General features: G+C 42.9%; 1 protein-coding gene across 4 annotated transcripts in view; it reads left to right on the top strand.

Moving 5' to 3' along the window:
• Positions 1 to 15,212, top strand: part of LOC111969725 (neuron navigator 1-like) — a 112,063-nt gene that overhangs the window by 14,307 nt on the left and 82,544 nt on the right. For 2 of the 4 annotated variants that reach the window (XM_070445518.1, XM_070445517.1), the window contains exon 1: positions 10,920 to 11,953. The exons of the other annotated variants lie outside the window; for them this stretch is intronic. In XM_070445518.1, the coding sequence (XP_070301619.1) occupies positions 11,215 to 11,953 (739 nt within the window). In that variant the 5' untranslated portion in view covers positions 10,920 to 11,214. Of the gene's footprint in view, positions 1 to 10,919; positions 11,954 to 15,212 lie in introns of those variants that run through there. 4 annotated transcript variants of the gene reach the window in all.

Raw genomic sequence — 15,212 nt, 5'->3', positions numbered from 1 at the left:
TGATTTTTGAATGACTTCCTTATCTCTGTACCCCACATATACAAGTATCTGTAAGGTTCCTCAGTCGAGCAGGGAATTTCAAACACAGATTCAACTACAAAAAACAGGGATGTTTTCCAATGCCTCYCAAAGACGGGCACCTATTGGTAGATTGGTTAAYTTAAGAAAAGCATTGAATATCCCTTTGAGAATGGTGAAGTTAATAATCACACTTTGGATGGTGTATCAATACACCCAGTCACTTCAAAGATACAGGCGTCCTTCCTAACTCAGTTGCCGGAGCGGATGGTGGTGGCTGCATCATATTATGGTTATGCTTGTCATCAACAAGGACCAAGGAGTAAAAATAAATGGAATAGAGCTAAGCACAAGCAAAATCCTAGAGGAAAACCTGGTTCAGTCTGCATTCCAACAGACACTGGCAGACAAATTCACTTTCAGCATGACAATAACCTATAACACAAGGCCAAATATACACCGGAGTTGATTCCAAGACAACTTTGCATGTTCCTGAGTGGCCTAGTTACAGGACTTAAATCAGCTTCAAAATCTTTGGCAAGACTTGAAAATGACTGTGTAGCAATGATCAACAACCAACTTGACAGAGCTTGAGGAATTTTAAGAAGAATAATGTGCAAATATTGCACAATCCAGGTGTGCAAATCTCTTAGAGACTTACCCAGAAAGACTCACAGCTGTATCGCTGCCAAAGGTGTTTCTAAAATGTGATGGCTGAGGCGTGTAGATACCTATGTACAGTAAATGAGATATTCCTGTATTTAGTTTTTACGTTGTCATTATTGGGCATTGTGTGTTATACGGGTGAGAAAAAAACATGTATTTAATCAATTTTGAATTTATGCTGTAACATAACAAAATGTGGAATAAATAAAGGGGTATGAATACTATCTGAAAGCACTATAGCTAGGAAGATAGAGTTTGTTCTCATTTCTGCTGTCGAGTCTCTGACGAGACTCTGCTGTACTGTAGGTAGCTAGCTAATGTTAGCGCACTAGTTAGCTAGCAAGTTGAAGTGACAAGAAGTTTAGCCAGCTTGTGTAACAACCAACAGAGAGGAAGAGGCAGCTAATTGTCCCTGCTACTCAATAGCTGGCTAGCCAAGTGAATATGTAGCAGTTATGGCATTACTACTAAGGCAGACTGAGGCCAATATTATCGTTCTGTCATCATCGGCATAATGGTACTTCTTGTTGTATGTCGCTTAGTAACATGGCAACAGTCAGAGAAGTAGTGGGGGATACGTTAATGTCAGAAATGAACCACACGGCTGCAACCAGAAYCTGCTGGCTTCTTCTTCTCTCACAAATAAAATGTTGCAATCCATTTGTCTTATAAGCACATTAACACACCCCCGACTGTGCGTTGCTAGGTAATTACCGCACACCTCAGCGGTTGAAGTCACTCGGCCTCCAGCCTTCCCACACCACTGAGTTGTGTGTCAATACCCTGACAATYCACAGTCTGGATTGTGTTAATGCTTACATAGGGAAGTGTGTCCAGTTATTACTATGAAATCGGGGCACCAGCCTGTTATCGGTGTCAGGAAAATAACCTCACACTCAACGTCAACAAAACAAAGGAGATGATTGTGGACTTCAGGAAACAGCAGAGGGAGCACCCCCCTATCCACATCGATGGGACAGTAGTGGAGAGGGTAGTAAGTTTTAAGTTCCTCGGCGTACARATCACGGACAAACTGAATTGGTCCACCTCAGGAGGCTGAAGAAATTRGGCTTGTCACCAAAAGCACTCACAAACTTCMACAGATGCACAATCGAGAGCATCCTGTCGGGCTGTATCACCGCCTGGTACGGCAACTACTCCGCCCACAACCGTAAGGCTCTCCAGAGGGTAGTGAGGTCTGCACAACGCATCACTGGGGGCAAACTACCTGCCCTCCAGGACACCTACACCACCCGATGTCACAGGAAGGCCATAAAGATCATCAAGGACAACAACCACCCGAGCCACTGCCTGTTCACCCCGCTATCATCCAGAAGYCGAGGTCAGTACAGGTGCATCAAAGCAGGGACCGAGAGACTGAAAAACAGCTTCTATCTCAAGGCCATCAGACTGTTAAACAGCCACCACTAAAATCGAGTGGCTGCTGCCAACATACTGACTCAACTCCAGCTCACATTAATAATGGAATTGATGGAAATTGATCAAAAATGTATGACTAGCCACTTTAAACAATGCCACTTAATATAATGTATATGTATATACTGTACTCTATATCATCTACTGCATCTTGCCATCTTTATGTAATACATGTATCACTAGCCACTTTAAACTATGCCACTTTATGTTTATATACCCTACATTACGCATCTCATATGTATATACTGTACTCGATACCATCTACTGCATCTTGCCTATGCCATTCTGTACCATCACTCATTCATATATCTTTATGTACATATTCTTTATCCCTTTACACTTGTGTGTATAAGGTAGTAGTTGTGGAATTGTTAGGTTAGATTACTCGTTGGRTATTACTGCATTGTCGGAACTAGAAGCACAAGCATTTCGCTACTCTCGCAATAACATCTGCTAACCATGTGTATGTGACAAATAAAATTTGATTTGATTTGATTTATTGGACAAAACTGGTCTTCTGAGAAGACCTGACTTATGCGTTAGTTCAACAATAACCTGGTAATATAATTGGTTTATCTGAAGGTATGAGTTCTTTACTAGTCAATTTGAACTCACTMCTTCAAGAGTAAGAAGACAACACAATTCCATTATACATCAATTATAATAAGTAATCAAAATATTTACAAGCATAATGAGAATGATCATGGAAAAGTTTAGGGAACAGGGTGAAAGATACGAAGTAAAGACCTCGATATATCAGAATATTAAGATGTCATACTCAGGGAATGAGCAAAGTCTGTTGCTCAGGCCACATAGAAAAACACAAAGGGGAAGATGGCTGTGTATCCTTTCTTGTTCTGAGTTTCCTTGTGATTGTTTCTCTTCTTGTCTCCTCAGGATTGTGTTCCTGGTTGCTCTGTCTTTTGGCTAATTCCTTGAGTTGCGGAGGCTGTGCTCTGACTGTCTTCTTCTTTCCTTGAAGAAGGTTAGCTTAGGCGTCCGTATACATAGGTTCGGTTTGCTCCTAGCAGAGCTCGGTTAGGTGGAGTGAATGTCTGTGCTCTAATACTCCCTTAAAATACCTACACTTGGAAAACAAGAAGCAACAAAATTACTGTTTTTCCCTCTTGAGATAGCAAAAGTACACAACCTCAAAATAGTCTGAATTAATGTTTGAAATTCATATTTTACATTTTGGCAGAGGTCTTAGTCGCACAATTTTACATCTACAGTAACTAATATGTTTGGTGCAGTATTTCTCAAGTGAAAAATGTACATGAAAACTAGTTGTCTGTTGTTGAATGACAACAAACACTTAATTGAATAATCCCTACTGTTGACCAATCACTGACGAAGGGGTGTATACTTCGGCTACCGAACTTCGACTAGCCTCAAGAAAACTTACAAAACATACAAAAACATACAAAAACATCACCAAATATTGTCATAATATATACACAAACTTGTTTCTGTCACACGACTGACCTGTTTCACCTTTGTGCTTGTCTCCACCCCCCTAAAGGTGTCACCCATCTTCCCCATTATCCCCAGTGCATTTATACCTGTGTACTCTGTTTGTCTGTTGCCAATTAGTTCTGTTTTGTCAAGCCTACCAGCATTTTTTCCATGCTCCTGTCTTTCTCTAGTTCCTGTTTTTTAGTTTTCTCTTCGTCCATTCTGCCTGCCCTGACCTTGAGCCTGCTTGCCGTTCTGTACCTTGTCACACCACCCTGGATTACTGACCTCTGTCTGCCCTGACCCTGAGCCTGCCTGCCGTTCCGTACCTTTCGGACTCTGCTCTGGATTACTGACCTCTGCCTGCCCTTGACCTGTCATTGGTCTGCCCCCCGTCATTGTAATAAACCTTTGTTACTTCGAAACTGTCTGCATCTGGGTCTTCTCCTGAGCCTTGACAGTTTCGACTGGGAAGCACACAGTAAGCTTAAGTGTGCTAGTGTTTAGGCAATAACTAGCTCTCTAGAGTCTTATGCCTTTTTCTGGGACTAAGGGGCCTTTCACATCGAATTGGTTTGGAGTGGTTTTTCCCGAACTCTGGTGCATTTACCACCTTAGTTCAGTTTGTTTGGACTGGTGTGAACAATATCTAAACAGCGCACTAAACAACGCACCGTGGTTCACTCAAAAAGAGAACGCAATCCGGACCAACCACAGGAACAGAACCAAAGTCACTCAGTATTATTGGTTGTTTGACCAATGCTCGCAGAATCATAACTTCATATCTTAGAAACATTCTGTGAGTAGAAGAACATTTATGAGTGCATCCGATGAAGATTAGGGGAGATGGGTACCTTGGATACTGATGTAACCTATTCATGTCGCAGGGAAAGGGAAAGGGGGATACCTAGTCAGTTGAACAACTGAATGCCTTCAACTGAAATGTGTCTTCCGCATTTAACCCAACCCCTCTGAATCAGAGACGTGCCGGGGGCTGCCTTAATCGACATCCACGTCTTCGGCGCCCGGGGAACAGTGCCTTGCTCAGGGGCAGAATTACAGATTTTTACCTTGTCAGAGTGGCTATTGCGCTGTTTCCTACCACATGTTGTTGAAAGACCAAAGCAAAAGTAATATGAAGACTGGGACACTCAAGTCCCAATTCCTGTACTGAATAGGTACTTTCTCCCTAAAATGTACTTTACCCCCTGGGTACTATTTCCCTAAAGATACTTTCTCTCCCTTGAAGTAGCTGAGCCCAGAGCGGGGCAGAGAGGAGGATAAGAGAGCTCCAGGGATAGATAGAGAGCTTTTCTAGTCCAGGGAGGTCACATGGTATCTTCACCTAGTTGTGAAGGGTTCTTCTTTATGACCCATTGTCTTGCAGGTAGAGAACATCTTCAGGGAGAAGACCTAAAGTTGGTTAAAGTCAAATCAACATAATGTTTTACATTATTCAACATATGACATTAAAACAACACATCGCTACTTTACTAACATTTTGATCACCCCCTGTATTTTTTGGTCAGTCGTGGCAATACGGCGAAATATGATACTGTATATTYACATGCAGTTGTTTTTCAGTAAACAGGTCAGACTGCCAGGCACATACAGTATATAGTCTATATTATAATAGTCTACTGTTAATATGCCCAACTCAGCCCCTGTCACTAGTTCTCACTACAGTGACTGCTAACGTACAGTACAGTAAAAGCTTCATTACTCCACCTGTTTGATACATCAGGATCTAGGATCTCCTCCAGCAGTTTGTCACGACTGGAGGACACTGCTGCTGTCTTGTCAGTACAGCTTTTCATAAATAGACATGTGGGAAAACACGTTTCCCTGACTGTTAAAATCACTCTCAAATCCCGGACAAAAGATGAAAACTGCTTAAAAAAGCCACTCTTAACTTTAAACTCCACTGCCTGTTTTAGTCATATCTTATCATAGAAAGACAAGTACAGCAGGTGTTTGTACGTTTCGCATCGTCAAATGTTGAATAGGAGCTTTTCGATTTCACAGTGACATGCCTGTGAAAATGTTGAGTAAGAAGTTACTTAATGGTTGACAATTGGAGAATAGTCATTCTGCCATTACTATCCATTTACAAACATTCCTATCTACAACAAACCACAATGTAAACCTACAATTACCACAGGCCTAAGAGGAGAATGCAAAGGTCACTGGTAATGTAATAAAGATAGGGGGGCATTGTGTCCAAGTTTTGTACTGATRAGTACTGTTTAGGAACACCCAATGCACGGATAATGAGKAAAGTACCTCATAAAACTGCATTCACTATAAAAGCCTTCAAAGTAGTCTCTTAATTATCGTGWTGACTTAGAGAGGCTGTGGCCGCCCCTCACTTTATTCCTCTGAGAGAGGGTGGTGGAGGTTGCATGGTTGAGTGGTCTTCAGGGCCGAATGGACAGATGCAGGACTGAGGTACCCAGTGATTTGATCTGGGGATCAACTATCGCCTCCTGTCAGGGAGTGCCTCTCGTCCCCCCGGGACAGCCCTGGGGGCCACTTCCAATCTGTCACTGTGTCTCAGACACTATTGATGAGGGAGAGAGGGACGCTCGGGTTATATGTTTATTTCATATGGATAAATGCTCTCTGTGGGACTTCATCAGTGTAATCAGTGTGTGGCTTCATTCGTGAAACAAAACAAGCAAACAAACAATCTTAAGAAAGAAATTATATGTAACTCTGATCTGATTGCTGTTATATCAGCATTGACTGTCGGTAATGACGCTCAGAAGGGGATCTATGCAGCCATGTCTTAAAGGGGGCTGAACGCACCAATTCTGCATGTGTTTTTCTGGTGCTCATTTGGTCTTGGTGGTGTGGTTCGATTTGGGTGTATTATGTTCCCATATCGTACCGTGGCAGTTACTGTTGTTTGTCCTTCTGGAGTAGCAACAACATAGCCACTACCTCTTCTTCAAAGTAGTCCGAATTAATCTAAGATTAATCAAGAAATCTGTTATTAAGTTTGAAGTTTTTATTGAGGAGATCTCCGAGGAGCGCAATTTTACATCTAGCTAAGGTGTTTGGTGCAGTATTTTTCAAGTTTAAAAAAAAGTGCATATCTGGGAGTATTTCATAGCGAATCATGTTACAAAACAGGTCGTGGCAGCAGACACGATTCTCTCAAATGTTTTTTTCTTCTATTGTGGCAGTTGGGATGCCAGTGCGTATCGTCTCAATTCTCATTTTGTCCAACACAGTGGCAGACTCGAGTGATCACTATCAAACACATCAACAAGTGGCCACTCCATAAAGGGTTTAGGGGCCAAGTGTTCTTTCAACAGAACATTGGCGACGTGTTGTCTTAAGTAAACAAGTCTAAGGAGCTGCTTAATGGGGGCAGGTTTGTCTCACGGTCAGGTTCTGCTATACGATTGCATAGAGTTCAAACAGCAAGGGCATGTGGGCATGATTGTATTCCAAACCCAACCCCTGTGTAAATCGTGACGACCTCAGTTACATAAATCTTAACTCTGTTTTTGGAAAATACTGACTTTATGACCAATATTATCCTACTTGCACTTTTTAGCACATTTTTCCACTGGAATAAATGTTTCTGACTAATATCAATGCCACATAGGCCATTTTTAACAAGATACGTATTTTTTTGCATTCAGTTGCTCATTAAGAATTACTTCTGTTGAAACAACCTGTAAACATTTTGACATTTTTGGTCGGTTTGTCCAGGAACAATATAGTGGAATATTTTACTCTAAAAATAGTATTATTTCTGTGGCATAAGACAAAATGCTCCCACATTAAKACAAGGAGGTAAGATAATCACTTTACTGAGATTGGAAACGAGCAAGATGGATTAGCAGTTTGCTTCAGCCTTCCTCTACAGGTTTCCAGCCCATTGAGCTCAGCAGGAATGCACTAATATTCAGCATATAGGGAAGGTTGGGGGGGAAAAAAACACAGAATATTGTTTAATTCAGGTTTTTGCAATATCGTGGACCCTCAGTCTCGTATTCCGCTCAGCAAAATTATTTAAATAGTGTTTTAAACAAGATGTATTTTTATGGTAGGATATCAATGATCACTCTGCTTTTCTTTGACCACACACGCACACGCACACGCACACACACACACTGGGCGAGAACATTTGGACGTTCCTCTACATCTTTTATGTGTTGCATCATCATATGTTGCAGCACCCCATAGCAGCTGAGTCGCCACAAAATGATTACACAGATTGTCCAGGGAAATTTACTACTGGCAGCTGTGGAGCTATCCCCTTCATTAGCCTCTTTACTCATAGACATACCACACACAACCAGACACACATGTACAACACACACACACACACACACACACACACACACACACACACACACACACACACCACACACAACACACACACACACACACACACACACACACACACACACACACACACACACACACTGCTGGCCAGTACATTCGGAATAGTCTCCAGATCTGTGGGAAAGCAACGTCTGGATGCTGTTTCACCCTCATCTCTCCTGAGGAAGGGTGTCTCTCTCCTAGTTCATTAAATCAGTCGAGAACAGTCTGGAAATGGGCTCGCCGTATCATTGGCTGAGTACGTTATGATACTCTGTGTGGTCTTTTGTAAGCTAACATTCTCTTTATAAGGACTTAGGCACAGTTGATATGTTGGTTATGCAGTAGGGTTGCTCAGGCAGAAATGACTTGATGCAATTGCAATATCTTCAGCTACATTTTCATAAATATGCTCATACAGAAATACTTTCAGAATATTGTGATCAACTTTTTCCCATCCACAAATATCTACACAGCAGGAAACAAGCTTGTCAGAGCAGCTTGGGAGTGAGGTCATCATCAATGGACTCAACTCAGCATGGGGGCATCGCTTGTGACAAGCAAGAACGAAACATGACATTGTTTTCAGTCCCCCTCGCTAAGCCACATCAAATGACTCCATGGGTCTTAGAAGAACCCCAGGTGCCACGGGACCCACATATCAGGCCAGTGGAGTGTGTGGGGCACACGGTGGGAGAGCAGTGAGAAAGGGCCCTTGAGGCATCGTAACAAACTAGTCCGTTGCATTGCATCAAAGCGAAGTGAACCATAGTGTTCCCAAAAGTTTATTGGTTCTCCTGGTTAAGAGAAATTGTGTTTCATTGCTTTTGAGCACAACCTAGAAATTATTCCTTGATTTCTCAAGCGGGCACATTACACACATACTGTATGTCAACACACATAATTGTGCATACAGTATGTATGCACACTATATTGTACTATTTCACTTTAATAGAAGGTATAGAGGTTAATAAACAGGCATGTATTTCCCAGCTCTGTTGTCTGTGTGAACAGAAAGCCACCTAGCTGGTATAGCAGCCCTCATGCAGTATTTKGAGTCAATGAATGTCCACTTGTTCTAAGGGGAAGGGGTGAAGCAGACAGTCATTTTGCAGTAATTCCAGTGCTATACTTACATACTATAAGACATTATGAGTCTGGGTTGGATGCTGTTACCTGGGTTTAGTGCTTATGCTGCTTGCAGCTCTTTCCAAAGTGTGCTAGCACTTTATTTTACAGTATTTTCCTAGTATTCAATAGGAAATGGTGGTATCAAATGGCGCCTAGTTGCACTTGTTTTATTGAATTTATTGAAAAATGAATAAATAGGTTAACTGTAATTACCATTCCACCATTTCCTTTCTTAGTACACTGAACAAAAATGTAAATGGAACATGTAAAGTTCTGGTTTCATAAGCTGAATAAATGATCCCAGAAATGGTKCATATGCACAAAAAGTGTATTTTTCTCAAATGTATTTCACAAATTWGTTTACATCCCTGTTAGTGAGCATTTTATCCTTTGTCAAGATAATCCATCCACCTGACAGGTGTAGCATATCAATAATCTGATTAAACAGCACGATCATTKCACAGGTGTACCTTGTGCTACGGACAATAAAAGGCCACTCTGAAATGTGCAGTTTTGTCACGCAACACAATGCCACAGATGTCTTAAGTTTTGAGGGAGCATGCAATTGGCATGCTAACTGCAGGAATATCCACCAGAGCTGTTGCCAGAGAATTGKATGTRAATTTCTCTACCATAAGCCACCTCCAACGTCGATTTAGAGAATTTGGCAGTACGTCCAACCTGCCTCACAACCGCAGACCATGTGTAACCACGGCAGCCCAGAACCTCCAAATCTGAGGGTGCTGAGGAGTATTTCTGTCTGTAATAAAGCCCTTTTGTTGGCAAAAACTCATTCTGATTGGCTGGCCAGGGGAAAGTTGACAATTGTTTGGTCCAGTGACACTCATGTAGGCTGTTGGCGAGATACTGTATAGTGAAAAAGGACCTGACCTGAAAACCTCCATAGACACCTGCCAAAATCAGCATTTTGTTTTGTTTATTTGAAACGTGTTCTTGCTCGTCCCAAGCAATTCCCTCATGCAGAGTTTAGTCTATTGATGATGACCTTACTCCCAAGCTGCTCTGACAAGCTTGTTTCCTATTGTGTGAAACTGTGTACGCGACCAATACAATTTMATTTGATTTACCGTCAATAATTTTGATATACGAGTGATATTATCTGACKGAATAGTTTTTTCTTCTTCTAAATAAGATGTTAATGTCGATAGTAAATTATGACTTCCAAATTATGTTTGTACAGTCACGGTGTATCCTTACACTGATATATATACATGAAAATACGGTACTGACACACTTGGAAACTTATTGGACAGCATTGTTCTTCTGTAAACATCATTGGACTAGTTCCATTGAAGTAAAAAGTCAACACAGATTTAAGCATATGATTAAATCAGSGTTAGAGTTAGGTAATAAGGCAGCTCAGACAGGATAAACAACTAAGCTGGATGTTCCAGTTGTTGTGGGCTTTTGGACACAGCTTTCCTCACGGGCTGTTAACCCTGTTCATTTTGTGCACCGAGTAAACGGCGTGCCTAAATGTGTCTGACTGCACAATCCATTTCCACAGCACGCAGGCCAATCATGCACAATTGTGTGTGCGATGAACGTGCCTGACCCAAGAGGTGAAGGGAGGGGGGAGGGGAAGAACAAAGGGATTGAGAGAGACGAGGGCGTGTGAAAACATGCCTGTGATAAAAAAAAAAAAATGATGCTTTCCAGTTTTAAAAATGCCAAGCTTATCATTTCTCATCGCTCCCTTTACATTTCACACATACTGCTAAGGCAGAGCAAAGTATCTTTAAATGGTACATAGGATGAGAGAGGGAGGAGGGGGGAGAGAAGGAGGAGGAGGAAGAGGGGGGAGGGATTGTTGTTGCGTCTGCTGCTACTGTCATCCTGCTGCTGCGCGCTTCAGCGGCAGGAGGCTCTGCTGAAGGGAGGAGTAGAAAACGGAGCCAGGGAGAACGAGAGAGAGAGAGGACAGGGAAAGAAAGGAGAGAAAAGAAGGGAGAGTCTGTCATGAGGACAGAGAGGGGGAAGGAGGAGAGGAAAATAATTATAATCTGTCTGAAAAAAGGACCAAAGATCCAAGAACTGTGTTTTGGTTGCCTTTTTCTGTTTTCTCTTGACAAGGACAAGGGGACCGAGAGGAATACTATTTTTTATCCTTGCTGATGCTTTTCTCAATGCTCTCATGCAGGAGGCATGCTCAGAAGTAGTGTGAAAGGAGGCAGAGAAGGAGATTTAAAGATGGAACGGGCGGAAAGTACCAAAACGTACGGCCAYGCAGAGGGCAAAGCTGTTGGCGTGGCAGCCAAGAGGGGCAAGTCGGGGATGCCCCAGAGTGCCCAGCGAGGGGAACTGAGGGTGTACCGTGCAGGTAGCTCTGAAGGGCGGCTGCCTGTGTCCTCCAACCTTCGCAAGCAGAGGTCCCTGACCAACCTGGCCGTGCTCACCGATGCAGAGAAGAAGATGCACCTCTACGAGCCCAAGTGGTGTGATGACATGGCCAAGCCTGGAGCGGGGCATCTCAAGACGGGCAAGCCCAAGCTGGCAGGAGGGGGTGGCAGTGGCGGAGGAGGGGGCGCGCCACTCTCACGCAACCTCTCCAAGTCAGAGCACTCTCTCTTCCAGGGCAAACCCAAACCCTTCAGCCCACTGGCGGCTCCTTCTGGCCTGGTCAGACCCGGTCAGAGCCGGATCCCTAGGGGTCCCTATGCAGAGGTGAAGCCCCTGAGTAAGGCCCCTGAGGATGGCAAATCTGATGATGAGATCCTCTCCAGCAAGGCCAAGGCTGTCAACAAGAAGCAGGTGGCGGGAGCTTCTGGGGAGGCAGGGGCCAAGGGCCAAGGGGATGGGAGCCAGTCCTTCCTCAAGGTGGATCCAGAGCTGGTAGTGACTGTCCTTGGTGACCTGGAGCAGCTTCTCTTCAGCCAGATGCTGGGTGAGTAAAACCAAGCAGAACCTTTTCCCTGCCTGTCGAGCCTGTTGCTTTCTACAGCACAACAAATAGAAACGCCCCTCTCTCCTCACTGTCTKCTCTCGATGCCTCGCGCAGTCAGCACGCCCCCTTACTACAGCTGTCGCTAACACCTGCTTGCTGCTGCCGACTTCATTGTCCCTGAATGGAGCTAATCTGGCCCAGCATCGATTAAGAAAAAGCCTCTACGGTTTTTACACCGTCTCTCAGTGTTCACATTGCATGCATTTGAAAAGCTTTCTCTTGAATGCTGCCCCAGCTTTTGCGTTTTGATTTAAAGTTGTTTCCACATTATTGTGAAGCAGGGGTTGGGATCACACGATGGGTGGTGGGGGACAATACCTCCATTGTTTGCAATGCATTTAGGTTATTGTTTTTAATATCCTACTGGCTACTRTATCTCTGGCATGTGAAGCATGATGTCATGGATTGTGTGTATAAGGTTGTTTCCTATAGCACTAGGGCTGGGAATTGCCAGCAAATTGATACTTGGGAGTCAAAGTATTGATATAATATTGTCCAAGTAATATTYCAATATATAACTGTGTTGATTTTTCCCCCATCACTATATAGCACTGGCTGTTCAATGGTATGAAATAAAATAATAAAACCCAGGTCTAGTCAGTGACACGCTGATCTCTATTCATCTCAGCTAGTCTGCTGCAGTGTGTCTACTAACCAGCTATGCCCTTAGTGATTGTGTAGCCCTCTGTATGCTCCATGCAGGGATATCTGTGAATAGTTCCAGAAAATAGGAGCTGGGAAATAAACCAAGCCATATTTAATTCATTTTCAGCCCACTGTGAGACACATATTTAGCCTCCTCCCAGCCCCATTCATCCGTGGCCATTGACAGATGGTGCCCACACTGTCTGCTATGGGAAAGAAAATGGCCATGGCTGGGCCTCTCTCTCTCTCTCTCTCTCCCTCTCCTGTAGGTATCTCAGTAGAACGACAACCTCTTTGTGTACAACCAGGTGGATAGAGATGATATAATGTGTAGAGATAATTGACTAAACACAGCACATTRTGAACAGGATATCTCTCTTTTTCTMATACYTACAMTACCACGTAATTTTTCTGTCAGGTTTTATACTGACCAGTGATATAGGTTGATCCCTGGATTGCCTACTGTGCTTTTTTTATTGGCCTCTGGCTATGCATGTCATTATCCCAACTGAGTGCATTAGATTAGTGTGTTGGGTTAATTGGCTTTGACATTGATCAGAAACAACAGCACAGATTAGGACCAAGAACCAAATATCCCGCCCAAACCTTGTCTTTCTCTGACAGTCATACATGGCTGGCATATATCCCACTGTACTTCAGTTTGTGCATCAGCTGCTGAATCGGTGACCTCAATTTCAATTGTGTCCYACCCCTGCTCTATTAAATTGCCAATTTCAAGTCCCATACCCTRACTATGGTTTCATAGAACGCTCATTTTGGGGGTCTGTTTCTCTGCAGGCCCCTGAAAGGGTCAGCTCTTCTCTGGRCCACTCTAACAAAAACATGTTGAGATGGATGGTAATTGAAGATGGGACTGGATGGTTTGAGGTTATTAGGCCACTACTTTGACTGTGTCTGGCGATMGCTCCCAGGGGGTTCAAGGCTAATGACAGTGACCTCTGCCCTGAATCATAGAGCCTAGAGACTGATTTAAACAACACAGCTCTGTCACAAATATTCTTATGTTGTTTACAATCTGTTCATTGATATACTATTTTAATATCAAAAGGTTTTATGAACAAGCCAGTCAATGAGCATTCCAGCTAGTCACATAGAGGTAGCCTATATTTTGTTGACATACCAGCTAGCCAAGTTAGAGACATATTTTGTTAATGGACACATTTTTACTGATCTCATTTGTTCTCCGTGRCTTATTAGTTTATACGGACGGGACGTCGAACCCTCGTGTTCGTCAGGCTTAGAGACAAGTAAACAGTGTCAGTCAACAATCCCATTCTGAACATTGACAGTCCATTGTTTGTGTGTATGTGTGTTTACTAGTGATCGGGGAAAATCGAWACAGTTACATATTGCAATATTATTTTGGGACAATGTTATATAGATACTTTGACTCCATGTATCAATTTATTTAAAAAAACGAAAAAATACGTACCTTTGCTATGTAGCATTAGCTAGCGCTAGTCGGCTGTACCTGCGCCAAAACTCTGGTATTTTTCATCCTACAGCTTGTTCTCCATKTTCTTTTTAAATAGCGAGCCAACATGTTTTCAGCACTTTCATTTCCATGACTGATCAAATCGAATTTTCTCATGCTCTCTCTTGTCTCTCTGCAGCAGACATATACTGAGCAGTATGTTTGGAACATCAAATCGAAATAAAATTGCAGTGTCAAATGCTAATACAGAAAGAATCCTAAGAATCACGATATATATCGTATCATATCGTATCATATCGTATCGTGAGGTCCCGGGAAATTCCCAGCTCTGGTGTTTACATGATTGCAATTTAAAATATATATATTTTTATTTCATCTTTATTTAACCAGGTAGGCTAGTTGAGAACAAGTTCTCATTTACAACTGCAACCTGGCCAAGATAAAGCAAAGCAGTGCGACACAAACAACAACACATGGAATAAACAAGTATACAGTCAATAACACAATAGAAAAAAAGAAAGTCTATATACAGTGTGTGCAAATGGCATGAGGAGGTAAGGCAATAAATAGGCCATAGTAGCGAAGTAATTACAATTGAGGAAATTAACACTGGAGTGATAGATGTGCAGATGATGATGTGCAAGTAGAAATACTGGTGTGCAAAAGAGCAGAAAAGTAAATAAAAACAATATGGGGATGAGATAGGTAGATTGGATGGGCTATGTATAGCTGCAGCGATCGGTTAGCTGCTCAGAGAGCTGATGTTTAAAGTTAGTGAGGGAAATATAAGTGTCCAGCTTCAGCGATTTTTGCAATTCGTTCCAGTCATTAGCAGCAGAGAACTGGAAGGAAAGGCGGCCAAATGAGGTGTTGGCTTTGGGGATYACCAGTGAGATATACCTGCTGGAGCGTGTGCTACMGGTGGGTGTTGTTATGGTGACCAGTGAGCTGAGATAAGGCGGAGCTTTACCTAGCAAAGACTTCTGGATGACCTGGAGCCAGTGGGTCTGGCGACGAATATGTAGCGAGGTCCAGCCGACGAGAGCATACAGGTCACAGTGGTGGGTGGTGTATGGGGCTTTGGTGACAAAACGGATG

This window comes from Salvelinus sp. IW2-2015, linkage group LG11 (assembly GCF_002910315.2).
Source record: "Salvelinus sp. IW2-2015 linkage group LG11, ASM291031v2, whole genome shotgun sequence".
Taxonomy (NCBI): Eukaryota; Metazoa; Chordata; class Actinopteri; order Salmoniformes; family Salmonidae; genus Salvelinus; species Salvelinus sp. IW2-2015.
Note: the sequence above shows the minus strand (reverse complement) of the source record. Positions and strands in the feature narration are given on the sequence as shown.